Source organism: Chiloscyllium plagiosum, chromosome 18 (assembly GCF_004010195.1).
Source record: "Chiloscyllium plagiosum isolate BGI_BamShark_2017 chromosome 18, ASM401019v2, whole genome shotgun sequence".
In the NCBI taxonomy this organism is placed as follows: domain Eukaryota; kingdom Metazoa; phylum Chordata; class Chondrichthyes; order Orectolobiformes; family Hemiscylliidae; genus Chiloscyllium; species Chiloscyllium plagiosum.
The window spans coordinates 8,388,844-8,416,679 of NC_057727.1; the positions used below are offsets into that span (position 1 = coordinate 8,388,844).

At 42.2% G+C, this 27,836-nt stretch overlaps 1 protein-coding gene across 2 annotated transcripts in view; it reads right to left on the reverse strand.

Moving 5' to 3' along the window:
- prkar2aa (protein kinase, cAMP-dependent, regulatory, type II, alpha A) overlaps positions 1-27,836 on the reverse strand; it is a 319,318-nt gene that overhangs the window by 283,669 nt on the left and 7,813 nt on the right. For both annotated transcript variants that reach the window (XM_043707640.1, XM_043707639.1), the window contains exons 2-5: positions 24,857-24,949; positions 13,475-13,602; positions 10,218-10,308; positions 2,682-2,799 (exon numbers count right to left, since the gene is read on the reverse strand). In XM_043707640.1, coding sequence (XP_043563575.1) covers positions 2,682-2,799; positions 10,218-10,308; positions 13,475-13,602; positions 24,857-24,949 — 430 coding nt within the window. The remainder of the gene's footprint in view (positions 1-2,681; positions 2,800-10,217; positions 10,309-13,474; positions 13,603-24,856; positions 24,950-27,836) is intronic.

Below are 27,836 nucleotides of genomic sequence, written 5' to 3' on the forward strand. Positions count from 1 at the left end.
CCTCCTGCCTTTCCGCATAAGCCTACCATGGGGAACCTTACCAAATGCCTTACTAGAATCCATGTACACTACATCCACTGCTCTTCCCTCATCCACATGCTTGGTCACCTCCTCAAAGAATTCAATAAGGCTTGTAAGGCAAGACCTACCCTTCACAAATCCATGCTGGCTGTCCCTCATCAAGCAGTGTCGTTCCAGATACTCATAAATCCTATCCCTCAGTACCCTTTCCATTTCTTTGCCTAACACCGAAGTAAGCCTAATAGGCCTGTAATTCCCGGGGTTATCCCTATTCCCTTTTTTGAACAGGGGCACAACATTCGCCACTCTCCAGTCCTCTGGTACCACCCCCGTTGACAGTGAAGACGAAAAGATCATTGCCAAAGGTTCTGCAATTTCCTCTCTTGCTTCCCACATAATCCTAGGATATATCCCGTCAGGCCCGGGGGACTTGTCTATCCTCAAGTTGTTCAAAATGTCCAACACATCTTCCTTCCTAACAAGTATCTCTTCTAGCTTACCAGTCCGTTTCACACTCTCCTCTTCAACAATACGGTCCCTCTCGTTTGTAAATACTGAAGTACTCATTCAAGACCTCTCCGATCTCTTCCGACTCAATACTACTGTCACTACTGTCCTTGATCGGACCTACCCTCGTTCTCGTCATTCTCATGTTTCTCACAAACACATAAAATGCCTTGGGGTTATCCTTGATCCTATCTGTCAAAGATTTTTCATGCCCTCTCTTAGCTCTCCTAATCCCTTTCTTCAGCTCCCTTCTAGCTATCCTGTATCCCTCCAATGCTCTGTCTGAACCTTGTTTCCTCAACCTTATGTAAGCCTCCTTCTTCCTCTTTACAAGACATTCAATCTCCCTCGTCAACCAAGGTTCCCTCACACGACCATCTCTTTCCTGCCTGACAGGTACATACATATCAAGGACACGTCATATCTGTTCCATGAAAAAGTTCCACATTTCCACGACATCCTTCCCTGACAGCCTATGCTCCCAACTTAATAAACTAAAGCAGAAGAAACAAACCAACTTTAGAGATCATTAAATAAATATTTTACATTTCTTTGTCATCCACAGAGACACAAAACTAGTCATGTCATATACCATACCATCCTTCATCAAGTTATAACTTGATTCATCCCACCTTGTCTCTATCATTCTTGAACCTTGATTTGTCTTGCACTACAAGCATTTGCAGATTACCAACAGCAAAATCACTGAAGTGAGGATGGGCACAGATGCACTCTGGCTCGGGGATATCAGCTTCCAAGAGTGCCTCAGTACAGGTCAACCAGAAGATTTAGAACAGAAGGAGGTCATTCAACCCACGGAGTCCACTCTAACATTTCATGAGATTAGACCTGATAATCCTGAGCTCCACCTCTGCCTTTCCCCATAACCCTTGATTCCCTTATTGATTAAAATTTATTATCTCAGCCTTAAATGTACTGAATTACTCAACAGACCTCTGTAGTTAAGAATTCTACAGATAAACTACTTTCTCAGAGAGAAAATTCCTCCTCATCTCTGTTTTAAATAGGTGACCTTTATTTTGAGATTATGCTTGCTCATCCCAGACTCTTTTACAAAGGAAGGTAATCTTTCCATATCTACCCTGTCATATCCCCTAAGAATCTATATGTTTCAATAATTCAGCTTTCATTCTTCTATATTCCCAAAAGTACAGGCCCAATCGACTCAACCTCTCCGCATAAGACAGTCCCTCATTCCCTAGTGAACATTCTCTGGACTTACTCCAATACCAGCATATCTTTCCTTAGGGAAGTTCAAAACTGTTCACAGTATTCTGGCTGAGGTCTGACCTTGTATAGTTTTAGCAAACCCACCCTACTTTTATACTCCATTCTCTTGAAATAGAGGCCAACATTCCATTTGCCTTCTTACTGCTGAGCTTGGATGCCAGCATTTTGCGATCTATGCCCAAGGATTCCCAAATCCCACTGTTCTGTCTGCAGTCACTCCCCATTTGAACAAAACCAATGAAGTTGGTTCAGTCATGAAGAGCAAAGGTACCACAGCAGGACTGCATCAGGTGGTGAAGGAACCAAATAACCTGAGGGGGCAACCTAAATGACTTCCTACACCAACATGCTCAACACTCCTCCCAAACAGTTTTGTTATACTTCAAAAGACCAAGGAAGAAATAGGAAAACCTTCATCATAGAGTCATAGAGATGTACAGTACGGAAACAAATCCTTCAGTCCAACCTGTCCACGCCGACCAGATATCCCAACCCAATCTAGTCCCACCTGCCAACACCCGGCCCATATCCCTCCATACCCTTCCTATTCATATACCCATCCAAATGCCTCTTAAATATTGCAATTGTACCAGCCTCCACCACATCCTCTGGCAGCTCATTCCATACACGTACCACCCACTGCGTACAAAAGTTGCCCCTTAGGTCTCTTTTATATCTTTCCCCTCTCACTCTAAACCTATGCCCTCTAATTCTAGACTCCCCCACCCCAGGGAAAAGACTTTGCCTATTTATCCTATCCATGCCTCCCATAATTTTGTAAACCTCTATAAGGTCGCCCCTCAGCCTCCGACTTTCCAGGGAAAACAGCCCCAGGCTGTTCAGCCTCTCCTATAGCTCATTGATTCTTTTTCTGTATAAATATCAATGTTGAGTTTGTGTACCTCTCATGAGGGTGAGAACAGTTCCCTTGTAGATGCCCCGAATGCCAGATGCTTTGTAAATCTGTTTTGCACAATCCAAAGGGCCAGCATACTTCTTTTCTCCAGTAGCTGCCTGAATCTGAAAAAAAAAATTGGACAACCAGTTATATAGACAAGCTAGTTAAAAAAAGCGAAACATTTAACCCCAAGAAAAACAGACAGTGCGACAGAAGGACCTCAAGGTATTAACTCTCCATGTTGAGTTCTTGTAAAAAAAAAGGTGGAGATTAATTGACCAATTATTTGGGTACTTGGTTCATAACATTTCTCAGACTCTCTACATGACTTGAGATGCTGGACGTTAACTATACTGATCAGATGGCTCCATGCTTGATTGCTGGTCTCTTTCTAACTGCCAAAGGATTGACATTTGGCCTCAATGTCATTCAGCTCAAAACAGTAAATCAGAATGCTGACTCTTCTTCCCAGATGTGCAGTTCATATTCATTCAGGTTGGGTGAGAACAAGATTGTACTTGGCTATCTTGCTGCTTCTTCCCTCCCACTCTAAAGTCCAGCAAATATCCCAACCTCACACAACAGACTTAGAAACTTTCTAAAATTTGGAAGGCTGTGGCTATTAGAACATAGAATATTACAGCGCAGTACAGGCCCTTTGGCCCTCAGTGTTGCGTCAACCTGTGGAACCAACCTGAAGTCTATCTATCCTACACTATTCCATTTTCATCCATATGTCTATCCAATAATCATTTAAATGCATTTAAAGTTGGCGAGTTTACTACTGTTGCTGACAGTGCGTTGCACACTCCTACTACTGAGTATAGAAACTACCTCTGACATCTGTCCTGAATCTATCACCCCTCAATTTATAGCAATATCCCCTCATGCTAGCCATAAGAGGAAAAAGACTTTGACTCTCCATCCCACCTAACCCTCTGACTATTTTATTTGTCTCAATTAAGTCACGTCTCAAACTTCTTCTCTCTTATGAAAACAGCCTCAAGTCCCTCAGTCTTTGCTCATATGACCTTCCCTCCTTACCAGGCAACATCTAGTAAATCTCCTCTGCTTTCAAAGCTCCCACATCCTTCTTATAATGCGGTGACCAGAACTGTACACAATACTCCAAGTGCAGCTGCACCAGAAGTTTATACAGTTGCAGCATGACCTTATGGCTCCAAAACTCAATCCCTCTACCAATAAAAGCTAACACACCATACACCGTCTTAACGACCATATTAACCTGGGTGGCAACTTTCAGGGATCTATGTGCATGGACACAGATCTCTCTGTTCATCTACACTACCAAGAATCTTACCATTAGCCCAGTACTCTTTATTCCTGTTACTCCTTCTAAAGTGAATCACCTCTCACTTTTCCACATGAAACTCCATTTGCCACCTCTCAGCCCAGCCCTGCAGCTTATCTATGTCCCTCTGTAAACTGCAACATCCTTCAGCACTATCCCCAACTACACCGACCTTGGTGTAATCAGCAAATTTACTAACCCATCCTTCTAAGCCTTCATCTTGGTAATTTATAAAAATGACAAACAGCAGTGGCCCCAAAACAGGTTTTTGCGGTACACCACTCGTAACTGGACTCCAGGATGAACATTTCCCATCAACCACCACCCCCTGTCTTCTTTCAGTGAGCCATTTTCTGATCCAAACCACGAAATCACCTTCAATCCCATGCCTCTGTATTTTGTGCAATAACCTCCTGTGGGCAACCTTATCAAAATCCATATGCACCACGTCAACTGCTTTACCCTCATCCACCTGTTTGGTCACCTTCTCAAAAGAGCTCAACAAGGTTTTGTGAGGCATGACTTACCCTTCACAAAATCGTGTTGACTATCCCGAATCAACTTATTCCTCTCTAGATGATTATAAATCTCTCTCTTATAACCTTTTCCAACACTTTACCCACAACCAAAGTAAGGCTTACTGGTCTATAATTACCAGGGGTGTCTCTACTCCCCTTCTTGAACAAGAGAACAACATTTGCTATCCTCCAGTCTTCAGGCATGATTCCTGTGGACTATGATGACAAAGATCAAAGCTAAACACTCTGCAATCATTCCTTTGGCTTCCCAGATAATCCTAGGATAAATCCCATCTGCCTCAGGGGACTTATGTATTTCACACATTCCAGAATTGCTATCACCTCCTCTTTGTGAACCTCAGTCCCACCTAGTCTTGTAGCCTGCATCTCTGTATGCTCCTCGACAACATTGTCTTTTTTCAGTGTGAATACGGAGGAAAAATATTCATTTAGCGCTTCCCGTCTCCACGGACTCAATGTCCAACTTCCTACTACAGTGCTTGATTGGCCCTAATTATGTCTGATTACACCTATAGAAAGCTTTAGTGTTTTCCTTGATCCTATCTGCCAACAACTTCTCATGTCACATCCTGGCTCCTCATAGCTCTCTCTTAAGGTCTTTCCTGGCTAACTTATAACTCTCAAGCACCTTAACAGAATCTCCACATCTCATCCTAACATAAGCCTTCTTCCTCTTGACAAGAGATTCAACTTCTTTCGTAGACCACGGCTCCCTTGCTCAACTATTCCCTTCCTGCCTGATAGGGACATACTTATCAAGGACATGCAGTAGCTGCTCCTTGAAAAAGCTCCACATTTAAATTGTGCCCATCCCCTGCAGTTTCTTTCCCCATCCTATACATCTTAAATCTTGCCCTAATCGCATCATAATTGCCTTTCTCCCAATAATAACTCTTGCCTGCATTATATACCTGTCTCTTTCCACCGCTAAAGTGAACACAATCGAAATGTAGTCACTATCACCAAAGTGCTCATCCACCTCCAAATCTAACATCTGGTTCGGTTCATTACCCAGTACCAAATCCAATGTGGCCTCGTCCCTTGATGGCTTGTGTACATACTGTGTCAGGAAGCCATCCTGCACACATTGGACAAAAACTGACCCACCTAAAGTACTCGAACTATAGTATTTCCAATCAATATTCAGAAAGTTGAAGTCCCTTATAACAACTACCCTGTTACTCTCGCTCCTATCCAGAATCATCTTTGCTATCCTTTCCTCTACATCTCTGGAACTATTCGGAGGCCTATAGAAAACTCTCAACAGGGTGACCTCTCCTTTCCTGTTTCTAATCTTAACCCATACTACCTCAGTTGGCGATTTGTCAAACGTCCTTTCTGCAACTGTAATACCGTCCTTGACTAACATGCTACACCTCACTTTCTTTTACCATCTTCTCTATTATTACTGAAATGTTTAAATCCGGGAACCTGCCACAACCATTCCTGTCCCTGCTCCATCCATGTCTCCGAAAGGGCCACAACAAGGGCAGCACGGTCGCTCAATGGTTAGCATTGCTGCATCACAGCGCCAGGAACCCGGGTTCAATTTCAGCCTCGGGCGACTGTGTGGAGTTTGCACATTCTCTCAGTGTCTGCGTGGGTTTCCTCCGGGTGCTCCAGTTTCCTCCCACAATCCAAAGATGTGTAGATTAGGTGAAGTGGCCACGCTAAATTGCACATAGTGTTCAGGGATGTGTAGGTTAGGTGCATTATTCAGGGGTAAATGTAGAATTATAGGGGAATGGGTCTGGATGGGTTACTCTTTGGAAGGGCGGTGTGGACTTGCTAAGCATAAGAGCCTGTTTCCACACTGTAGGGATTCTATGATGATCGAAGTCCCAAGTACCAATCCATGCGGCAAATTCACCCATCTTATGCCGAATGCTCCTGGCATTGAAATTGACATACTTCAAACACCTTCCTGCTTGCCGGTGAACTCTTGCAATCTTGAAACCTCACTACTCTGAACCTCCTGGACACTGGAACTACAATTTAGGCTCCCAATCCCCTGCTGAATTAGCAAACTCCACCCCCTCCAACCTGGAAATTGGTACCCCTCTGGTTCAGGTGAAGACCATCCTGTTTGTAGAGGTGCCACCTACCCCAAAATGATCCCTAATTATCCAAGTACCCAAAACCCTCCCTCCTGCACCATCCCTCTATCCACGTGTTCAACTCCTCTCTCTCTCTCTCTCTCCCTATTCCTTGCCTCGCTAGCATGTGGCACAGGTAACAAACCAGAGATAAAAGCTCTGTTTGTTCGAGCACTAAGCTTCCACCCTAGCTCCCTGAATTTCTGCCTTAAATCCCCATCACTTTTCCTACCTATGTGGTTGGTGCCTATGTGGATCACAACTTGGGGCTGCTTCCCCCTCCCCCTTCAAGGATCCCGAAAACACTATCTGAGACATCACAAACCCTGGCACCTGGGAACCAACACATCAACCATGAGTCTCTGACATTCCCACAGAACCTCCTATATATCCCCCTAACTATGGAGTCCTCAATGACTAATACAAATTACTTTTGGTTTTCGCAGCAAACTCCCCCTTCTCTGACCAGGTATCCTTCCCAAACTGATGATGACTGTTTGCTGCTAGTTGACCACAAAATGAGTTTCCCAGCATCAGCACCATCAAAGAATGCCTATTTACAAGTCTATAGCATTGTTCAGTTCTGAACCTGCTTCAGCTCACCTGCTGCTGAAACTTCACCCAAGACTTTGTTAGCTTTAGACTTGACTCTTCCAACACCCTCTTGACCAGCCTCCCCTCTTACACCTGGCAAACTTGGAGATGATGTAAAATTTTATTTTCCAAAACTCAACTTACTCCAAATCTTGTTCATCAACCAATCGGTGCTCACTGTCATTCAATGGCTCTAAGTGCAACAATGCCTTAATTTTAGAACCTGCATCCTTGTTTGGAAATTCCACCATGGTTGTGCCTCTCTCATCTCTGTACAAGATTTCCAGTCTCTGTCCTCTAATCAAACCGCTTGTGCATCTCCAATTTCATTTACTCCACCATAGAGAGCCATGCTTTCAGTTCCCCTAAGCTATCAAAACCCGTCTCTAACCTCTCTCCCACTCCTCTTTTAACATGCTCCTTGAAACTGAGTTGTTTTATGAAACTTATCATCACCTATTCCAGTATCCGCGTTTGTGAATTGGCTGCTTTTATTGTATGAAAATCTTGTTAAGTGACTTGGGATGTTTCAATGTTGTTACAACCTGGTAAGGGACTGTTAACACTGAAACAGAAGCTCAAACATCTGGTCACAGTTCATAGAACTAAGCTACAAGATTTGTTTTTACAACAGAACAAATGTTTGCATGTAAAACAAATTCAAAACAAAGGTGATTATATTAACACTGTAACTTATGCCTATACATTCCAGTCCCTTAGGTTTACTGTTAGGCTAGAGGGAGAAGTTAAATATTTTGAAGTTATGTAGCCTTTTGAAGTAAAACTTGTAATATCGTTTTTCAGTTTGCACATGACACCAAAATTGGAGGTGTAGTGGACAGTGAAGAGGGTTACCTCAGATTACAACAGGATCTTGACTAGATGGGCCAATGGGCTGAAAAGTGGCTGATGGAGTTAAAGTTAGATAAATGCGAGGTGCTGCATTTTAGGAAAGCAAATCTTAGTGGGACTTGTACACTTAATAGTAAGGTCCTAGGGAGTATTTTCCTTTATTGGTCAGAGTATTGAGTACAGGAGTTGGGAGGTCATGTTGCAGCTGTACAGAACATTGGTTAGGCCACTTCTGGAATATTGCGTGCAATTCTGGTCTCCTTCCTATTGGAAAGACGTTGTGGAACTTGAAAGGGTTCAGGAAAGATTCACAAGGATGTTTCAAGGGTTGGAGGGTTTGAGCTAGAGGGAGAAGTTAAATAGGCTCAGGCTGTTTTCCCTGGAGCATTGAAGGCTGAGGGGTGACCTTATAGAGGTTTATAAAATCATGAGGGGCATGGATAGGATAAATAGGCATGGTTTCTTCCCTGGGGTGGGGGAATCCAGAACTAGAGGTCATAGGTTTAGAGTGAGAAGGGAAAGATATAAAAGAGACCTGAAGGGCAGGTTTTTCACACAGAGGGCGGTACGTGTATGGAATGAGCTGCCAGAGGAAGTGGTGGAGGCTGGTACAATTGCAACATTTAAGAGGCATTTGGATTGGTGTTTGAATAGGAAGGGTTTGGAGGGATATGGGCCAGGTGCTGGCAGGTGGGACTAGATTGGGTTGGGATATCCGGTCGACATGGACGAGTCGGACCGAAGGGACTGTTTCCATGCTGTACATCTCTATGATTCAATAACACATTCCTCTACAAACTACTTATTTTATCCACCCCTAGCACTTTTTGTTTTGAAAAAGAAAACTTTAACACATCTTGAACAAAGATGCTTCAGGCTCCTTGATCTGATTACTTACCAATTCTTCCAAGTTAATCTGCAGATTTCTTTGTTTGCCACAATGCTCAGTGAGGACCAGAGATTTCTTTCACTAGTTTCATGTTCCAAAAATTTCTGGATTTTGTTCTCTTACGATATTCATATTGAGTTTAAGCCTCACCCACATTCTGTACAGGGAATGTTACAGCACAGTTAACTAACTAACTAACTAACTGCTATTTACTTTGGCTGTCAGTGAGTTGCAAACCAGACCCAACCTATCATTATTGATCTTGAAAGGCTTCGGGTCCCTTTATACAGCCTCCACCGATTACAGTCTGTCCACTCAGTCAAGTTATCAAATGTCAAGTTCAAGCGTTTGTTTCCTTAGAAGCTGAGATGATAGTCTCTTTTCAATGTTTCCCTTTTCTGCTTTTGGTTTCAGTTAGATCAAGAGTTTTCGAAGTTTCTCCACCCAACATTTCATAACTCCATCACTTCTCTTCTGAGTTTGTATCTGTAATAACCGCCCAGTTTGCTTTCATTGCAGTCAACCAATTTTCTGCAGTTGAAACTTTTAATTCTTAAAGCAACAAATTAGACTGTACTCGAAAATATATGAACCATAAACTCGAGATTCATAACACTGTTAAATGCAGTACATAAATGCAAGGTACTGTTGTTATGCTCTAATGTTGTATTTCAAGAAGACAAAACTTTTGTTATTTCTTCCCTACCTGTAGTACCAGATGGGGAGGTGATGACCTAGTGGTATTACCGCTGAATTGCTAATCCAGAGACCTAGTTATTCTGGGTGCCTGGGTTCAAATCCTACATGACAGATAGCAGAATCTGAATTCAATAAATATCCGGAATTAAGAGTCTAATGATGACCGTGAATCCATTGTTGATTCTTAGAAAAACCCACCCACTTAGAATAACCTTTAGGAAAGGAAATTAAAGTCTGGCCTGCTCATGACCCCAGAAGTGCAGCAATTTGGTTGACTTTTAACTGCCATTTCCCAACTTGGCTCTGCCATCCTGCCCACCCACCACTCATGGAAGAACAAAGGAAGGGGAAGAGTCCTCTTGTTGGAAGATCACATTTCAGCCAACCACTTGAGCGAGTTACTTAAAATTATTCTTTTTGAAAACAAGTTACAGGATAAGAAGTTTTAGGCATTTGCCTTGGGACTATTTCAAGCTTTTCTTTTGTCAGTGCAGACGCAATAGTCCGAATGGTCTCTTCTGATGATTCTATGACTTTTTAACTAGTAACCAATTCTTACCTGTAAAAGACATTTGATCCTCTCCCCTGGTGCCATGATCACAGTGGTGAAAACCCCAGATAGCATCCCCGCAGCAAACAATTGCGGATACCTGTCCAACAAAACAGACCAACTGTTCACTCTGAATCACTAAAGGTGGAATATCACAGAGATTTCCAAAGACAAAAGTAAGGCAGAAGGCATGCTGTACTTTGACTGATCAGGTGACACAGATTTGTGCAAGAAAGATTCTTCTGAGTTCAGTTGGTTTGTATCAGCTTCGGTGTCAGGAGTGTTACAATTGGCGTCAGGACCATGAAACCTATGTTATCGCTGTGCAAGGATAGAAATATATTTTGTGCCATAGCCAAAGAGTCTATGACATGAAAGGTCTAGGGCATAGCATGAAGAGTGGTTAACTGGATGAACCACTCATTGGGCTTTTGCCAACTAAGAACTATATATGCTGCTTCAAGTTTCATTTTCAGTGTTTTGGCTAAAAGATGACAAACTACCCTTGTTCCATCAGCTTCAGGAACTTGAGATATCTACAGACATGTTTGGATTATTAAGTCAAGAAGCTATGAATTCAGATAGAGATTCTTCTGAGGACAGCCAAGTAACATACCCATCAGAGATTCATGTTTTCTTTAACTACCTCCATCTTAATGGCATGATTGACACTTCGGATATGGTGTGTCAGTGTTAGAAATGCATTTAAGAACAGTTCCAGAGTTCCTTGATATCTTTGGACCTTACATTTAAGAGGATGCTTCTTTTACTTGTTGTTAATAATTAGTTATCTGAGTGATTTGGTGCCTTTTCCCCAAAAAATGAGCTGGGTTCTTTGACACTGCCATTCGTAAGCAGCTTTATAATTAATTCATTGGTCATTTAGTTTAATTGGTGATCTATTTTGAAGAAAAAAAGAAAAGGATAGTTTCCCAATGGGGAATTAGTTTCTAGACAGGAGCGGGTCTAAATGGAAATGCGTAAACTGGTGCTTGTGTCCAGAACTAGAGGGCATAGGTTTAGGGTGAGAGGGGAAAGATATAAGAGACCTAAGGGGCATCTTTTTCACGCAGAGGGTGGTACTGGTATGGAATAAGCTGCCAGAGGATGTGGTGGAGGCTGGTACAATTGCAACATTTAAGAGGTATTTGGATGGGTATATGAATAGGAAGGGTTTGGAGTAATATGGGCCGGGTGCTGGCAGGTGGGAATGAAGTGCTGTTCTTCCAGCTTGCACTGAACTTAAGTGGAGAACTGCAGCAAGCCTGAGACAGGGATATTGGCCTGAGGACATGGTGGCATGTTGAAGTGGCAGGCAACTGGAAGCTCAAGGTAGTTTTTGCAGACCAAGAGGTCGATGTCCTCAAAGTGGTGTGCCCAGTCTGTGCTTCATCTCCCCAATTTAGAGGAGACCATGTTGCGAGCAGTGAAAACCATAGACTAGATTGAGCAAACTGTTGGTAAATTGCTCCTTCACCTGGAAATTGCGTCTGAGGTCTTGGAGAGTGAGGAGAAAGGTATCACAAAGCTTGTTCCTTATTTCTAAAAGCTGTTCCTTTTCTCAAGGATACTAAGTCCTTGGTTTTTTTTAGGGGGGTTGTAAATGCTCCCAGTGTCAATTAGGTAAGATTTCAGGTCAAAGTGGTCATGTTTTACAAGTGACCTGTAAAATGAAAGGGGAGTGGTCAGCTCTCTAGCTGAGCAGTTCAGTTCAGTGCAGAACTAGTTGGGCGTTCAGCTATGTGGCTGCAGAAAGTCTCTCTCCTTCTGCCCTTCCAACTTCAACCTGTAAGAATTTGTTCCTTTTTTTTACTGTTTCAAGAGAGTTTGCTGTTGTGTATATTTGGAACAGTGTAGATTAGATTAGATTACATGACAGTGTGGAAACCGGCCCTTCGGCCCAACAAGTCCACACCGCCCCGCCGAAGCGAAACCCACCCATACCCCTACATTTACCCCTTACCTAACACTGCGGGCAATTTAGCATGGCCAATTCACCTGACCTGCACATCTTTGGACTGTGGGAGAAAACCGGAGGAAACCCACGCAGACAATGTGCAAACTCCACACAGTCAGTTGCCTGAGGCGGGAATTGAACCCGGGTCTCCGGCGCTTGAGGCGGCAGTGCTAACCACTGTGCCACCGTGCCGCCCAGTTCTGTAGGGGTTCTTTATTCTGTTCTTTGTGTTTCATGGTGTAATTTTGTGAATAAATCTTTTGTCTGTTTTAAAACCTGGTAGTCAACTTAGCCATCTTACTCTGGGTAATTTTCATTGTATACTTACCAAAACAAATTGCAAAGTTATGGTCTGGGTTGCCTGCTCAAGAATGTTTTGAGTGGTCTAGTCTAGTCCATAACAGAGGAAGTAAACAGGCAGGTATTACACCTTATGCAATTGCAATGGGAAGGAGTTGTGGAAGTGTGGAAAATGATCGGAGTGGGGGAGTGGACCAAGGTGTCCCAAAGAGAATGTTTCCTGCAAAAGTCTGATAAGGGAGGGGAGAGGAATGTGTGTCTGGAGGTGGCATCCAGCTGGAGATAACAGAAATGGCAGCTAATGATCTTTTGGATATGGATGCTGGTAGGATGCTAAGTGAGGACAAGGGAGACCCTGACATTGTTGTGGGAGGGAAAAGAGGGGTTGGAAGCCAAAATGTGGGAGGTGAATCATACACAGCTGAGGGTCTTGTCAACCACGGTTGTAGTGAATCCTCAGTTGCGGAAGAAGGCGAATATTTCAGATACTTACGGTCAGTAATTCTGGTAAATATAAAGCCCTGATAAATTGCCAGTGGACCTCCCTATCAGCTGTTTTACCAATTGCTGCTTGCTGTTTCCCAGCAAATCAATTAACATTTTCCACATTTCCTCTCTGGAGTTCAATTTCCCTCAATTCTGTAAATTTGTCACAACAAGGATATCATTACTTTGTGGGCCAAACAGATCTTTATGGATCACCGCCTTGTGTTTTCCTGAAGAAGGGTTCATGCCCGAAACGTCAATTCTCCTGCTCCTTGGATGCTGCCTGACTTGCTGCGCTTTTCCAGTAACACATTTTCAGCTCTGATCTCCAGCATCTGCAGTCCTCACTTTCTCCTTGTGTTTTTACAGACTTGCCTTCCAAATTCCTACAGGGCAGCTGTCTCTCAGCCAAGGTTACCATTGAAAATGGTTTCTGTTCCTTGTTTTTATAATAACACTTTATTGAAAGCAACCAACATCAAACAAAGCAAGCTTCAACTTCAAATCTCTAAAGAATACTCACGTGAGGACATCTTCAATATTCTTCTGCTGTAGTTTCTTACCCAAGCCAAAGCCAAAGAAACACACAGCAAACATAGGTGCAACACCAATAATTGGAGCAGCCATTCCTTTGTATAAACCTCGAACACCCTAGGAGGAGCACATTGCAGGGTTCAAGTAACATACTACAATAATTTTAATTAAATCCAAATAATTTTTTTTATTATTCATTCACAGGATGAGAGCATCACTGGCTAGGCAGCATTTATTGCCCACCACTAATTGCCCAGAGGGAGTTAAGAGTCAACCACATTGCTGTAGTCACATGTAGGTCAGACCAGCTAAGGGTTGCAGTTTCCTTAATGGAAATTAGTGAACCAGATGGGTTTTTCTGACAATCGACAATGGATTTATGGTCATCATTAGATTTGTAATTCCAGTTATTTATTGAATTCAAATTTCACCATCTATGGCGGCAGGCTTTGAACCCGGGTCTCCAGAATGTTCTTTGGGTCTCTGGATTAACAGTCCAGTGATAGTATCACTAGGCCTTGCATCCTCCTGAAGTCATTAAAGTAATTAAAAACAATTCCACGACAATTCTCCAAAAGGAGAATTTGCACTGTTTTAATCTGTCACATGATATACAAAATATTTAATTTTTGGTTATATTTCCATATCAAGCTTGTAAGCATTTATGATGGAAATCATGAATTTAAACAGCTACTGTAACAATGCAGTTCCAGTTTCTGGCCAGAAGGATACACTGCATAACGGGCTTTTGAAGTCAATTCCTTGCCATCTTGCACAGACAGATGCTATATTGACCAACTACCAATATTTAACATTTGTACAAATATAAAATCAAGGTTGAAAAAAAAACACTTCCATGTCAGCTGATACTCAGGTCTGTTCCCTCAATTTTGCTTCCATGGTACCATTATCAGGTGACATATCTGCAACTATCCAACCTCGTGTTCAAAGTTTGAAATATTCTCTTCCAGCGCAGCAAACATTTGAAGTTTGGCACTATGTTTCTAAATTCAGTTGAACAAGATAGGCATGTTTGTGCGCTCTTCTCCATACCTCACCAAAATCAATAAGTTCATCAAAATATTATTGTCTACGTCACTCCTCCAAACTTTAAAACATACTCTTGTAATTTTTTAAAATGTCCAACATAGTGTGTCACAAAGGTCTGTTATTTGTCACAGGTATACAAATAGCAATGCATCAAACATAAATGCATTAACTCATCTCAGACTTAAACAAAAACCAAAGTCAAAGTTGGCAATGCAATGCAGTACTGGAAAAGTATTACACTATTGGATGTGCCACCTTTTCAATACAGCATTAAACAGAGCCTCTGCTCCCTCAGTGGTTGCAAAAGATCCGAAAGCATGGAAAAATGGGGGAATTATCCCTGATTCGTGCCAATATTTATTGTCAACCATTACAAAACAATTATCTAATCACTTTATGAGAGTTTGCTATGTGCAAATTGACTGCTAAGTTGCCACCTTACAGTAGAGACTACACTGACATACTGCTGTAGCAATACGTAAATACATTAGAGAAGGAACAAACTTGACCTTCTCTTGGGATGTAAGGCGAGGCAAGTGACTGAAGTATTAGTGAGAGTACTTTGGGACCAGTGATCATAATTCTATTAGTTTTAAAATAGTTATGGAAAAGAATAGGCCTTGTATAAAAGTTAAAGTTCTTAATTGGAGTAAGGCAAATTTTGACAATATGAGCTAAGAACTTTCAGAAGTTGATTGCAGTAGACTGTTCTTAGGTAAAAGGACGACTGAAAAATGGGAGGCTATCAAAAGTGAGATAACGAGAGTTCAGAGGCATTACTTTCCTGCTGGAATGAAGGATAAGGCTGGAAAGAGTAGGGAAGATTGGATGAGTTAAAATATTGAGGCTCTGGTCAAGATTAAAAAGGACGCATCTGTTAGATATAGACAACTGGGATCAAGTGAAACTCTTGAAGAATATAAGGGGTGTATTCTGAAGAGGGAAATCAGGAGGGCAGGAAGGGGATATGACATAGCCTTGGCAGTTAAGGTTAAGGATAATCCAAAGAGATTCTACAAGCATATTCAGAACACAAGAGCAACTAGGAAGAGATTAGGACCCCTTAAAGATCAAAAGGGGTTGTCTTATGTGTTGAACCACAGGAGATAGGAGAGGTACTAAACGAATATTTCACATCAGATTTTACTGTGAAGACAGACATGGAAGTGAAGGACCTTGGAGAAATAAATATTGATATCTTGAAAACAGTCCACATTACAAAACAGGAGGTATTGGAGGTCTTAAAAAACATAAAGGTGGGCTTGATCAAGTGTATCCCAGGATGTTGTGGAAATTAGGGCAGAAATTGTGGGGCCCCTAGCAGAGATATTTGTATCATCTACAGCAACAGGTGAGGTTCCAGAGGACTGGAGGGTGGCGAATGTTGTGTCTTTACTTACAAAAGGCTGTAAGGAAAAGCCTGCGAACTGTCGACCTGTTGGTTTGACATCAGTGGTAGGTAAGTTTTTGGAAGGGACTCAGAGATAAAATTTACATGCATTTGAAGAGGCAAGGACTGATTAGGGATAGCCAGCAATGACTTTGTGTGTGGGAAATTATGCCTCACAAGCTTGATTGAGTTTTTTGAGTAACTAAAAAGATTAATGATGGTATGGTTTTGTCTACATTGACTTTAGTAAAGCCTTTGACAAAGTTTTGCATGGTTGACTGATTAGTAAAGTTGGATCACATGGGATTCAGGGAGAGTTTGCCAACTGGATACAAAATTGGCTTGACTGTAGAAGACAGAGGATGGTGGTGGAGGGTTGTTTTATGAACTGGAGGCCTATGACCAGTGGTGCTTCGCAGGGACTAATACTGGGTCTACTTGTTCGTCATTTATAAAAACAATCTGGATGAGAATTTAGAAGGCATGGTAAGTAAGCTTGCGATTGACAAAATTTGTGGTATTGTCAACAGTGAAGAAGGTTACCTAAGATTACAAAGAGATCTTGACCAATTGGACCAATGAGCTGAGGAATAGGAGATGGAGCTTCATTTGGATAAATGCAAGGTAGAGTGATCAAGTGAACAAGAGAAGGACTTATACAGTTAATGGTAGAGCCCTGGATAGTTTTGTTGCACAGAGACACCTGGGGTTCAGGTACATAGTTCTTTCAAAGTTGCATCAATGGCAGACAAGATGGTTAATGAGTTCTGCACGCTTCCTTCAATGCTCAGACCATTCAATATAGGAGTTGGGACATCATGCTGAGGTTGTACAGGACACTTGTGAGACCATTTTTGGACTACTGTGTAGAACTGTAGAACATGGAACAGTACAGCGCAGAACAGGCCCTCTGGCCCTTGACCCTTGATGCTATGCCAACCTTCTATCCTAGTCAAAGACCAAACTAACCCACAGACCCTTGATTTTACTAGCATCCATGTGCCTATCCAAGAGTCGCTTACATGTCCCTAATGTATCTGACTCTATTACCACCACTGATAGTGCAGTCCACACATCCATCACTCTCTGCATAAAAAAACGATCTCTGACATCTTCCCCCAAACTTTCCTCCAATTACGTTCAATTTATGCCCCCTTGTGTGCTCACTTCCACCCTGGGAAAAATTCTCTGACTGTCCACTCTATCTATGCCTCTCATCATCATTAGATTAGATTAGATTAGATTACAGTGTGGAAACAGGCCCTTCGGCCCAACAAGTCCACACCGACCCGCCGAAGCGAAACCCACCCATACCCCTACATTTACCCCTTACCTAACACTATGGGCAATTTAGTATGGCCAATTCACCTGACCCTGCACATCTTTGGACTGTGGGAGGAAACCGGAGCACCCGGAGGAAACCCACGCAGACACGGGGAGAACGTGCAAACTCCACACAGTCAGTCGCCTGAGGCGGGAATTGAACCCGGGTCTCTGGCGCTGTGAGGCAGCAGTGCTAACCACTGTGCCACCGTGCCGCCCATGTAATGTAATGTAATGTAAATGTAATGTAAAAATGTAATCATGTTCTCCCCCATCAAGTCACCTCTCATCTTTCTTTGCTCCAATGAGAAAAGCCTTAGCTCCCTCAACCTTTCTTCATAAGACACACCTTTCAGTCCAGGCAGCATCCAGCTAAATCCCCTCTGCACCCTTTCTAAAGCTTCTACATCCTTCCTATAATGAGGCGACCAGAACTGAACACAATATTCCAAGTGTGGTCTAACCAGGGCTCTATAGAGCCGCAACATAACCTTGCAGCTGTTAAACTCAAACTCACTGCTGATGAAAGACAAAACACCATACGCCTTGTTGACAACCCTATCAACTAGGGTGGCAACTTTGAAGGATGTATGAGCATGGACCTCAAGATCCCGCTGTTCTTCCACATTGCCAAGAACCCTGCCTTTAATCCTGTATTCTGCATTCAAATTTGACCTTCCAAAATGAATCATTTTACACTTTTCCAGATTGAACTCCATCTGCCGCTTATCAGCTCAGTTCTGCATCCTGTCAGTGTCCCAATGTAACCTATAGCAGTCTTCCACACTATCCACCACTCCACCAACCTTTGTGTCATCGGCAAACTTACTAACCCATCCTTCCACTTCCTCATCCAAGCCGATTATAAAAATCACAAACAGCAGAAGTCCCGAACAGATCCCTGCAGGACATCACTGGTCACTGAGCACCAGGCTGAATACTTTCCATCTATTACCACCCTCTGTCTTCTATGGGCCAGCCAATTCTGTTTTCAGACAGCCAAATTTCCCTACCTTTCCTAATAGAAAGGACACTATTAAATTGGAGGGGGTTCAAAAAAGATTTATCAGGATATTGCCAGGACTAGAGGGTTTGAGTTATAAGGAGAGGTTGGGACATTTTTCACTGGAGCGTGGGAAATGGAGGGATGACCTCAAAGAGGTTTAGAAAATAATGAGGGACACAGATAAGGTGAGTCATGAAGGTCTTTTCCTAAGGATGGCAGAGTTCAAAACTAGGGGGCATGATTTTAAGGTGAGAAGAGAAAGATTTAAAAGGGACCTGAGGGGCAATGTTTTCACACAGAGGATGGTTCATATAGAGTCAAGAGACTCTATAGCTGCCAAAGGAAGTGGTAGATGTTGGTAGTTACAACATTTAAAAGACATTTGGATAAGTACATGAATAGGACCAAAGTGTCTGTTTCCTGGGTATTTGATCTATTTCAGTTCCTTCTCTCATCTTAATGCCAAGATTTTTTTATTTGAAGTTAGTTCTGAGACATTGGCCTACACGAAAAACACAACATAAACTACAAAATTTATGAACTATATAAGCTAATGTATTTAATGAGTGTTTGCTTTTGAGAGAGTAGATTCGCTTGCAGATTAAACAGTTTTGGTATATTGGGTTTGGTGCTAGGTTCTTCATGTTGTCATTTTCGCAGTACGAGATCATTCTCAATATACCTGTGAGATAGCTGGGTAACTTGGAGAAAAATTTGGCCATCATTTGCTGCCAAATCTAGAGGGCACAATGGTTTCCTTCTCTTGCTGAGTTTTTTATACTCCTACGACCGTCAAGAACATTATTACTTTTCTCAAGACTTCCTCGATATTTTCTCATTTCATCATTCACCATTCATCCCTCACCACACTCCTCAATAAACTATTGTTTCTTCATTAGTGCTTGCATTGCATGAATTGAGCACAGAAGTGTTACTCCCTCTGGGCAACCTCCCACCTACCTTCCAGTTGTTTACTTGCATAATCTTGTGTAAGACAGAATGACTGCAGAGCATTTACACTCTGGTGCACACTCAGTTCAGGAAAGATCAAAAATTAGGGACAGTCACTTCATTAGGTGACAAAGGAGTAGCGCTCCAAAAGCTTGAGATTTCAAATAAACTTGTTGGACTATAACCTGGTGTCCTGTGACTTCTGACATTGAAGAGCAGGCAGAAAGTACAACTGGCTAGGACATTTTCCAACAAATTCTGACTCCGACTATCTGCTTTAGCGTTGTGTCTCCACCTCTGTAAAGCTCAAATCAGGAACATAGTCAAATTGTAGAAATCAGATTTGAATTTTCCCATTCAAATGCATTCTATTGTGCTCCCATTGTTTTCAAGGTCAGCATTGGGAGACTTGTCACAGAACGTACCAGAGAAGCCACATTAAGAAATGGTATTAATTAGCAATCACCATAGCTGGGTACAGAAAACTGCTTTTGGGCTATGAGCAAAATTAGTAAGATTGCAGCTACTGCTCACCTCCATTTTCTCACGTGATAGTCAACTAGATGATTGAGCAGAAAAAATTTCTTGTTCAAATATCGGATAATAAATGATGGAAAGCAATCCAAATGGTTCACTCATGTCCCCAAAGGAAGAAGTCCACTTTGAAGTGACACAAGGATGGACAAAAACATGGTGTTTAAACGCCTTTTCCAGAACACATGGCAAAATATAGCATACAAGGCAAGAAGGCCATAAGGCACAGGAGCAGAATTAGGCCATTCAGCCCATCAAGTCTGCTCTGCAATTCGATCATTGCAAATATGCTTCTCAACCCCATTCTGTGACAGTGAGTTCCCAGATTAACAGATGGATGAAGAAATTCCTCCTCATTTCAGTTCTAACAGGTTGTCCCTTCACTCTGAGACTATGCGTTGGGTCCTAGTCTCTCCTAATAGTGGAAACATCTTCTCCACATCCATTCCATCTGGACCTCTCAGTATTCTCAAATTTTCTATCAGATCCCCCCACCTCATCCTTCTAAATTCCATCGAGTACAGACTTACAGACCTCAACCATCATCGTATGACAAGCCCTTCATCCCAGGATCATTCCTGCTAGCCTCCTCTGGACCCCCTCCAATGCCAGCACATTCTTCCTTACATACAGGATCGACAATTACTCTCTCAATATGCAGTCTGATTAGACCCTCACATAATCTCAGCAGTACATTACTACTTTTGCATTCTCGCCCTCTTGAAATGAATGTGACCAGTCTGCACCTCTGTTCTTCCTACCAAAGTGAACAACCTTACTCTTTCCGACATTGTATCCCATTTGCCATTTCTTTGCCCACTCTCCTAGCCTGTCCAAGTCCTTCTGCAGCTTCCCTGCTGCCTCAACAGCACCTGCCACTCCAACTATCTTTTGCCATCTGCAAACTTAGCAACAATGCCCTCAGTTCCTCTGTTCAGATCATTAACATATAACATTCTGAAGAAGGGCTCATGCCCGAAACGTCGATTCTCCTGCTCCTTTGATGCTGCCTGACCTGCTGCGCTTTTCCAGCAACACATTTTTCAGCTCTGCAGTCCTCACTTGCTGCTAATTAACATATAACATGACTAGTTATGGTCCCAACATAGACCCTTATAGTACTCCACTCGTCACTGGTTGGCATCCTGGAAAATACTTTTTTATTCCTACTGTCTGTCTCCTGCCAGTCAGCTGATCTTTGACCCATGCCAGTAAATTGGCCCTAACATCCGTATTATAGGCAGACGTGGGGACTGCAGATGCTGGAGATTAGAGTGGCGCTGGAAAAGCACAGCAGGTCAGGCAGTATCCAAAGATCAGGAAATTCCGGAGGAAGGGCTTTTGCCAGAAACGTCGATTTTCCTGCTCCTCGGATGCTGCCTAACCTGCTGTGCTTTTCCAGGACCACTCTAATCTTGACCATCGGTATTATATAACAGCTTCCTGTGCAGCAACTTGGCAAAGGCCTTCTGGAAATCCAAAGAGATCACATCCATCCACTGGCTCTACTTTGTCTAACTGGCTCATTACATCTCAAAGAATTCTAACAGAATTGTCAGGAATGACTTCCCCTTGACCAAGTCATGCTGACTCAGCCCTATTTTACCATACACTTTCAAGTACTCTACAATCTCATTCTTAGTGATGAACTCTAAAAATATTTGCCATGACCAGCTACAGTTTCCTGTCTTCTGTCCCCCTCCCTTCTTAAACAGAAATGGTACATTAGCCATTTACCAGTCCTCCAGGACACTCTCTGACTCCAATGATTCCTGAAAGATCACCACCAATGCCTCCACACAATCTCCTCAGCTATCTCCTTCGGAACTCTGGGGTGTGGTCCATCTGGTTCAGACCTTTCAGCTTCCCCAGCACCTTCTCCTTAGTGATGGCACTACACTTTAATCAGCCATAGACTCTCTTGAAATTCTGATATGCTGCTGGTGTCTGCCACTGTGAAAACTGATATAAAGTACCTATTCAGTTTCTTCGCTATTCCTTCATTCCCCATTACTACTTCTCCAGCCTCATTTTCCAGTAGTCAGAGTCACCTCTTGCCGCTCTCAGATATCTTAAAAAAAAACTCCTTGCAATCTTTATATTACTAGCTAGCTTACTTTTGTATTTCATCTTCTGCCCGGTTATTGCTCCTTTAATTATCCTCTGCTGGCTTTTAAAGGATTTGCAATCCTCTGACTTCTTGCTAATCTTCACCATATTGTATGCTTTTTAGCTTTTATGCTGTGCCTGACTTCCCATGTCAGCTATAGTTGCCTTACCCTCCTCTTGGTACATTTCTTCTATGACTGGAAGTCTGCAAAAAAGACAGATTGTCCCTTGTCAAACTCAATGAGCTATACACTCGTGAAGAAGCCCTTTGGTAGTTAGTCCACACTCATCAAGACCTATCCAATCCCATTTTCCAGCACTTGGTGGATAGATATGCTATGACATACCTCTGGGGCAAGTGGGACTTAAACTCTGGCTCAGAGATAGGGATATTACCACAGCGCCACAACAGCCCTTGTGGCTCACCTTTTATGCTATAGCATTTCAAGTTCTCATTAAATACTTCTTAAATGTTGAGAGGGTATCCTCTTTTCTGCCCACTTCTCACATCTCTGCCCAAGTGCATACAAGATGAATAATGGGAATTGTGGATGGAGCATTTTTTTCACAGCCTGGCCTGTACACCAGCTAGCAGCCAGTGCAACTTAACTCGGTCACGGACAGGTGTTCATTTCAACACTCTGCAGCTTAACAAATTGCAGCTACTCCATTCTGACCTGCCTTGGTCTTCCACTAAACATTTGGCCAGTGCAGAAAGGTTTTCATGTTTCTCCTATCCAACTTAAATCTGCTGGAACTATCCAAACACTCACTAAGTCTTATACAAGTCTTCTCTGACCCTCATCATTCCTCCTTTAGTTTTACACTGTTAATACTTTAATCGTTAACGATCTCCTATCTTCCAACCCATTCTTTCATAGTTTATTCTTATATATTTTTATGTGCATCCTGTTCATGTGTGATAATCCGTTCCTGAGAACTGAAAGGTAGATCTGAAATGTTAATATTTGTCTTTTCCCAACAATCAGTGGCAAGCCTGCTATGTATTTCTTCTGTTTGAGTTTCAGATTCCAATGTCCTTTTACTTCTTGTTGCATCTTACAGCATTAAAGTTGTTTTTATTTAACCAGAGGATTACAAGTCAGACACATCCACTTATTAAAGCAGCTTCTGTGAAATAACAGGAGACCAAATCCAGATTGGTGATCAATTTGTTGAACACAAGAGTGTTGCTGGAAAAGCGCAGCAGGTCAGGCAGCATCCAGGGAACAGGAGAATCGACGTTTCGGGCATAAGCCCTTCTTCAGGAAGGATTCCTGAAGAAGGGCTTATGCCCGAAACGTCGATTCTCCTGTTCCCTGGATGCTGCCTGACCTGCTGCACTTTTCCAGCAACACATTTCCAGCTCTGATCTCCAGCATCTGCAGACCTCACTTTCTCCTGAACACAAGAGTGACCCAGAGCTTCTAATTACTTGGCATCCCACTCTGAGCGATGAAGTTCAACAAATAGAGTCAGAGGTGTACAGAATGGAAACAGACCCTTCGGTCCAACCCATCCATACCAGCCAGGTATCCCAACCCAATCTAGTCCCATCTGCCAGCACCTGGCCCATATCCCTCCAAACCCTTCCTATTCATATACCCATCCAAATGTCTGTTGAATGTTGCAATTGTACCAGCCTCCACCACTTCCTCTGGCAGCTCATTCCACACATGTACCACCCTCTGCATGAAAACGATACCCCTTAGGTCTCTTTTATATCTTTCTCCTCTCACCCTAAACATATGCCCTCTAGTTCTGGATTCCTCGACCCCAGGGTAAAGACTTTGTCTATTTATCCTATCCATGCCCCTCATAATTTTATAAACCTCTATAAGGTCACCCTTCAGCCTCCGACGCTCCAGGGAAAACAGCCCCAGCCTGTTCAGCCTCTCCCTGTAGCTCAAATCCTCCAACCCTGGCAACTTCCTTGTCAATCTTTTCTGAACCCTTTCAAGTTTCACAACATCTTTCCGATAGGAAGGAGACCCAATTGCACGCAATATTCCAACAGTGGCCTAACCAATGTCCTGTACAACTGCAACATGACCTCCCAACTCCTGTACTCAATACTCTGACCAATAAAGGAAAGCATACCAAACGCCTTCTTCACTATCCTATCTACTCGTGACTCCACTTTCAAGGAGCTATGAATCTGCACTCCAAGGTCTCTCTGTTCAGCTATACTCCCTAGGACCTTACCTATGACTATCTCTCTTTAAATTAAACATCCTACAATCTTCCATTTTCAACACTGAGTTCAACAATTTCAGATCATAATCACCATTCCCATTTTTGCTTTAAACACAGCAGGTGTTGGTAATATTTCTTTCTGGGTCTTGCCATCCAGACCTATCTTTTGTTCTTGATTTGCCCCAGTATCATTCTTTTTTTGCTTTTCACCATCATCCCTTTTGTCATTTAAAATCTTCTACCTCCCACATTCTCATGCACCTCTGTTTTGTTCTGAACTGACACTTTAATATCAAAGATAGTAAATTGGAGCCCCGCCTGTACTCCAATGTAAATGTAAAAAAAGAATCATTCGACACTATTCTGAAGACCAGGGTGTTGTACATGCTGCCCTGGTCAATATTTATCCCTCAATCAATATCACAAAAAACAGATTGAGTTGGAGTTATTACACTGTTGTTTGTGGGAGCTCGATGGACAAAAACAGGCTGCTAGGCTTCCTGTAAAATAGCAGTGACTACACTTCAAAAGTGCTTCTTACCGTTGAGCAGCTTGGAACATTGAAGTCAGGGGAGGTGCTATATAAATCCAACAATATCTCTTTTTCACTTCCCTCCTTCCCTGCCTTTGTTCTTGTTTAAAACCTGTTACTTTACAAGTTTTTTTTCCTGTATTGATGAATGAGTATTAACTTGAAACTGAATTCTTTTTCTTCTTTCTCAACAGATGCTATATGATCTACTAAGCATTTTATGACTTACTATTTACATTTACAAAATTATCTTTTTTTAAACAAGTAGTGCAGTTGTTACCTCTCGAACTAGTGTTTTGTAGAAGCAGTCAATAGTTCCTTTGAACATGGGAGCTTGGCCAGGAAGAGGCTTTGGTTGCGTCTGTAACCGAACCTAAACATGATGTACCATAAGACAGTGATTAGCTTTCTATTTAGAAACACTTTCAGTAATTTTACAAATTCAGCTGATCAAAATAAGGCAAAAACTCAATAAAAATAAAAAATGTTCCTTGGCAGTATTTGCTGACACCAAAAGTGCAGGGCAACTGAGCTGGCATACTCACTTGGAAATGTACACACATTGTGTTTCAGACCCGCTATGCAATTGCGTAATGTGTAGCACATGCAAAGAGCAGGTGCAACGCTTAAATGGGGTTTGGCAGAAAAAAAAGATATCAGGGATGGAGGGAGAGAAAATTAAAGGGGCTTCTCTCATTCTCACACCCCCAAATGTTCTCCTCCCCAGCAGTCTTCTCTCCACCCCATCCACTCCTCTGATTCTCCTCAGGATTCTGATCAACCCCCACCCATCTCCCAGATCCCATTCTCTCTCCCCCTACCTCCATCCTTCCCCTAATCCTCCTGGCGCCCGCTTCCCCCACCCCAACCCATGGAAAACAGGCACATGATTGCAAGATTTCAACAAATCTTATTCACTACCTCATGTACAAGCAGCTTTCTACAGCATACTGTGCATGCTCCTTGGTGTTAGAAAATACCACCACGTAACTATCCAACATCAAATTGAGAAAATTAATTTTAACCCCATCTTACATGTGCTCTTGATCAATGAAGTTAACAATGATACAATGTGGGAGAAGAGAAAATATCAAAAGGACTTCATTCTCAACAAGGCATTGAGACAAACATACACAGTATACAGGTTTAAGGTTACAAAGAGACTCTTTTCAAACCGGAGATGAAGAGGGAGCTTGGTAGTCCACTTGACCTCGTCTGTACTCGCTTCTGATTCTTAAGTTGGAATGGATTTGCAATTAATTACGTTTTTCACTCTGAAAGATGCACAAAAATTGCCCAAGCCAAAAACTGCTGTATTTCCAATGGTGTGGCAGGGAAGAAAATAGGAATTTTCTTAAATTCTTACTTTTTGGAAACACCATAATACAACAGTACACATGGTTGAGCAACAAAGGACTAAAACATATAATTTGCAAGCTTGTGCAGACGTTTCAGTCCTACAATCTCCCAGTCTTAAATCAAGAGCTATTTCTTCATTTTAGAAATGTTATCCTTAATCTTGGTTCCTCATCCACTAATCCATTAAATTTAATGTTCTTGTCCATACATTCAAGTCCCTCCATTATCTGGTTTTACCTGACTGCTGGAAGTTCTTGCTTTACAACACCAGAACCTGGAAGAAGTCTAAATTTTGCCAATTCTGGCCTCTTATGCGTTCCAAAAATCGGCAAACAGAGACAGCCAAAACGGGAGGAATGAAGCATTTCTGGGAGTGGCAATTACAGAAATTTGTAAAAATGGGATCTTAGAGGGATTTAAAACAAGATTAAGAACTTTAAACTGAACCACTCTCAGACCAGGACTTGGTATGAGTTAAGAGTGCAGAAAGTAGAACCTTATAAACAAAAGTATGGATTTGAGAAGATCAGCATTACTGCATAGGCGCTAACACACCTGAGAAAAGCATGGAAGTATATACCATTGGAGTTAAATGGAATGAGGCATTTGCCAATTCCTCATCCTTACTTGGATTACTTATTGCCCATGCTCAGTTTCCAACCCTCTGTTCATCTCATATTCATGTGTTTATCAAGAAATGCCTTAAAGATTACTAACATGCCTGCTTTCACCACTTCTACTGGCAGTGCATTACCAGCACCTACCATCCACGGTGTGAAAACTTTTCACCGCACTTCTCCCCTAAACTTTCCCACCTCAACTTGAACCTGTACCTTCTAGTCATTGACCTTTTCACCCTGGGGAAAAGCATCTGACTATACACCCTATGGAGACCTCTCATAATTTTGTAGACATCTATCAAGTCAACCCTCAGTCTCTGTCTTTCCAGTGAAAACAGTCTGAGTTTAGTAGATGTGATTTATATAGACTTCAGTAAGACGTTCGACAAGGTTTCCCATGGGAGACTGATTAGCAAGGTTAGATCTCATGGAATACAGGGAGAACTAGCCATTTGGATACAGAACTGGCTCAAAGGTAGAAGACAGGGTGTGAGAAACAGAACTCACTCACAAATCAATCAGCCTGAGACAAAGCCTTGGAAACAAGAACTATTTTTAACAGGCTTGCAAGCACCGGACGCTTCTGCAATCAAGCAGAAATGCACGTGAAAACAGAGCATATTAACATTCTTATTCATTTACAAGTTGCAGAATCACGCCTCCCTTTTCCCATCCTATCATAAGCCAATTACCTCACTTGTTTTTTTCTCTCTAGTTATTTTCTTATCTGACCATCCTGCTGTCCTTGTATGTCTGCATTCTTTGTTCCTTGTTTGTTACAGCTTGTTCTTTTATCCAGTTTCTCTTATCATACTATAAGCTTTATTGTGAAATGCCCTTGCTGCTTCTTTTTGTGGTCACCTCCAACTCCCCTTCATAGTTATTTCCTAACTTAAAACTATTTTCTTTAAAAGACCATCTCTATTCATTAAAGTCTTAGCCTTAAGTATGCTACAAGAATTCCGTGACCGTTTGTATAATGTTCCCGTTCCCTTCCACTCCCCCCACAACACCCCCTCACCCATCTGCAAAAACAACATTTCTAATATCCCACAATTCCCCCTTTTTCTTTTTCTCTCTAACTGTTTTTTGCACTTATTAAGTCTCCTTTAATTCATTTTCTTTTGTTCTGCCCTCTTACGCCTTTTGGCGATGAGGTTCACAATCTTACATTTTACATTTGTGTTGTTCGTCCCTCGAACTCTAGAAACATTCTGTGACTTTCTCTTTGTTGCATATCACCTGCTGATTGTAAAAGCATCTGATGATTTATTTGGGTTC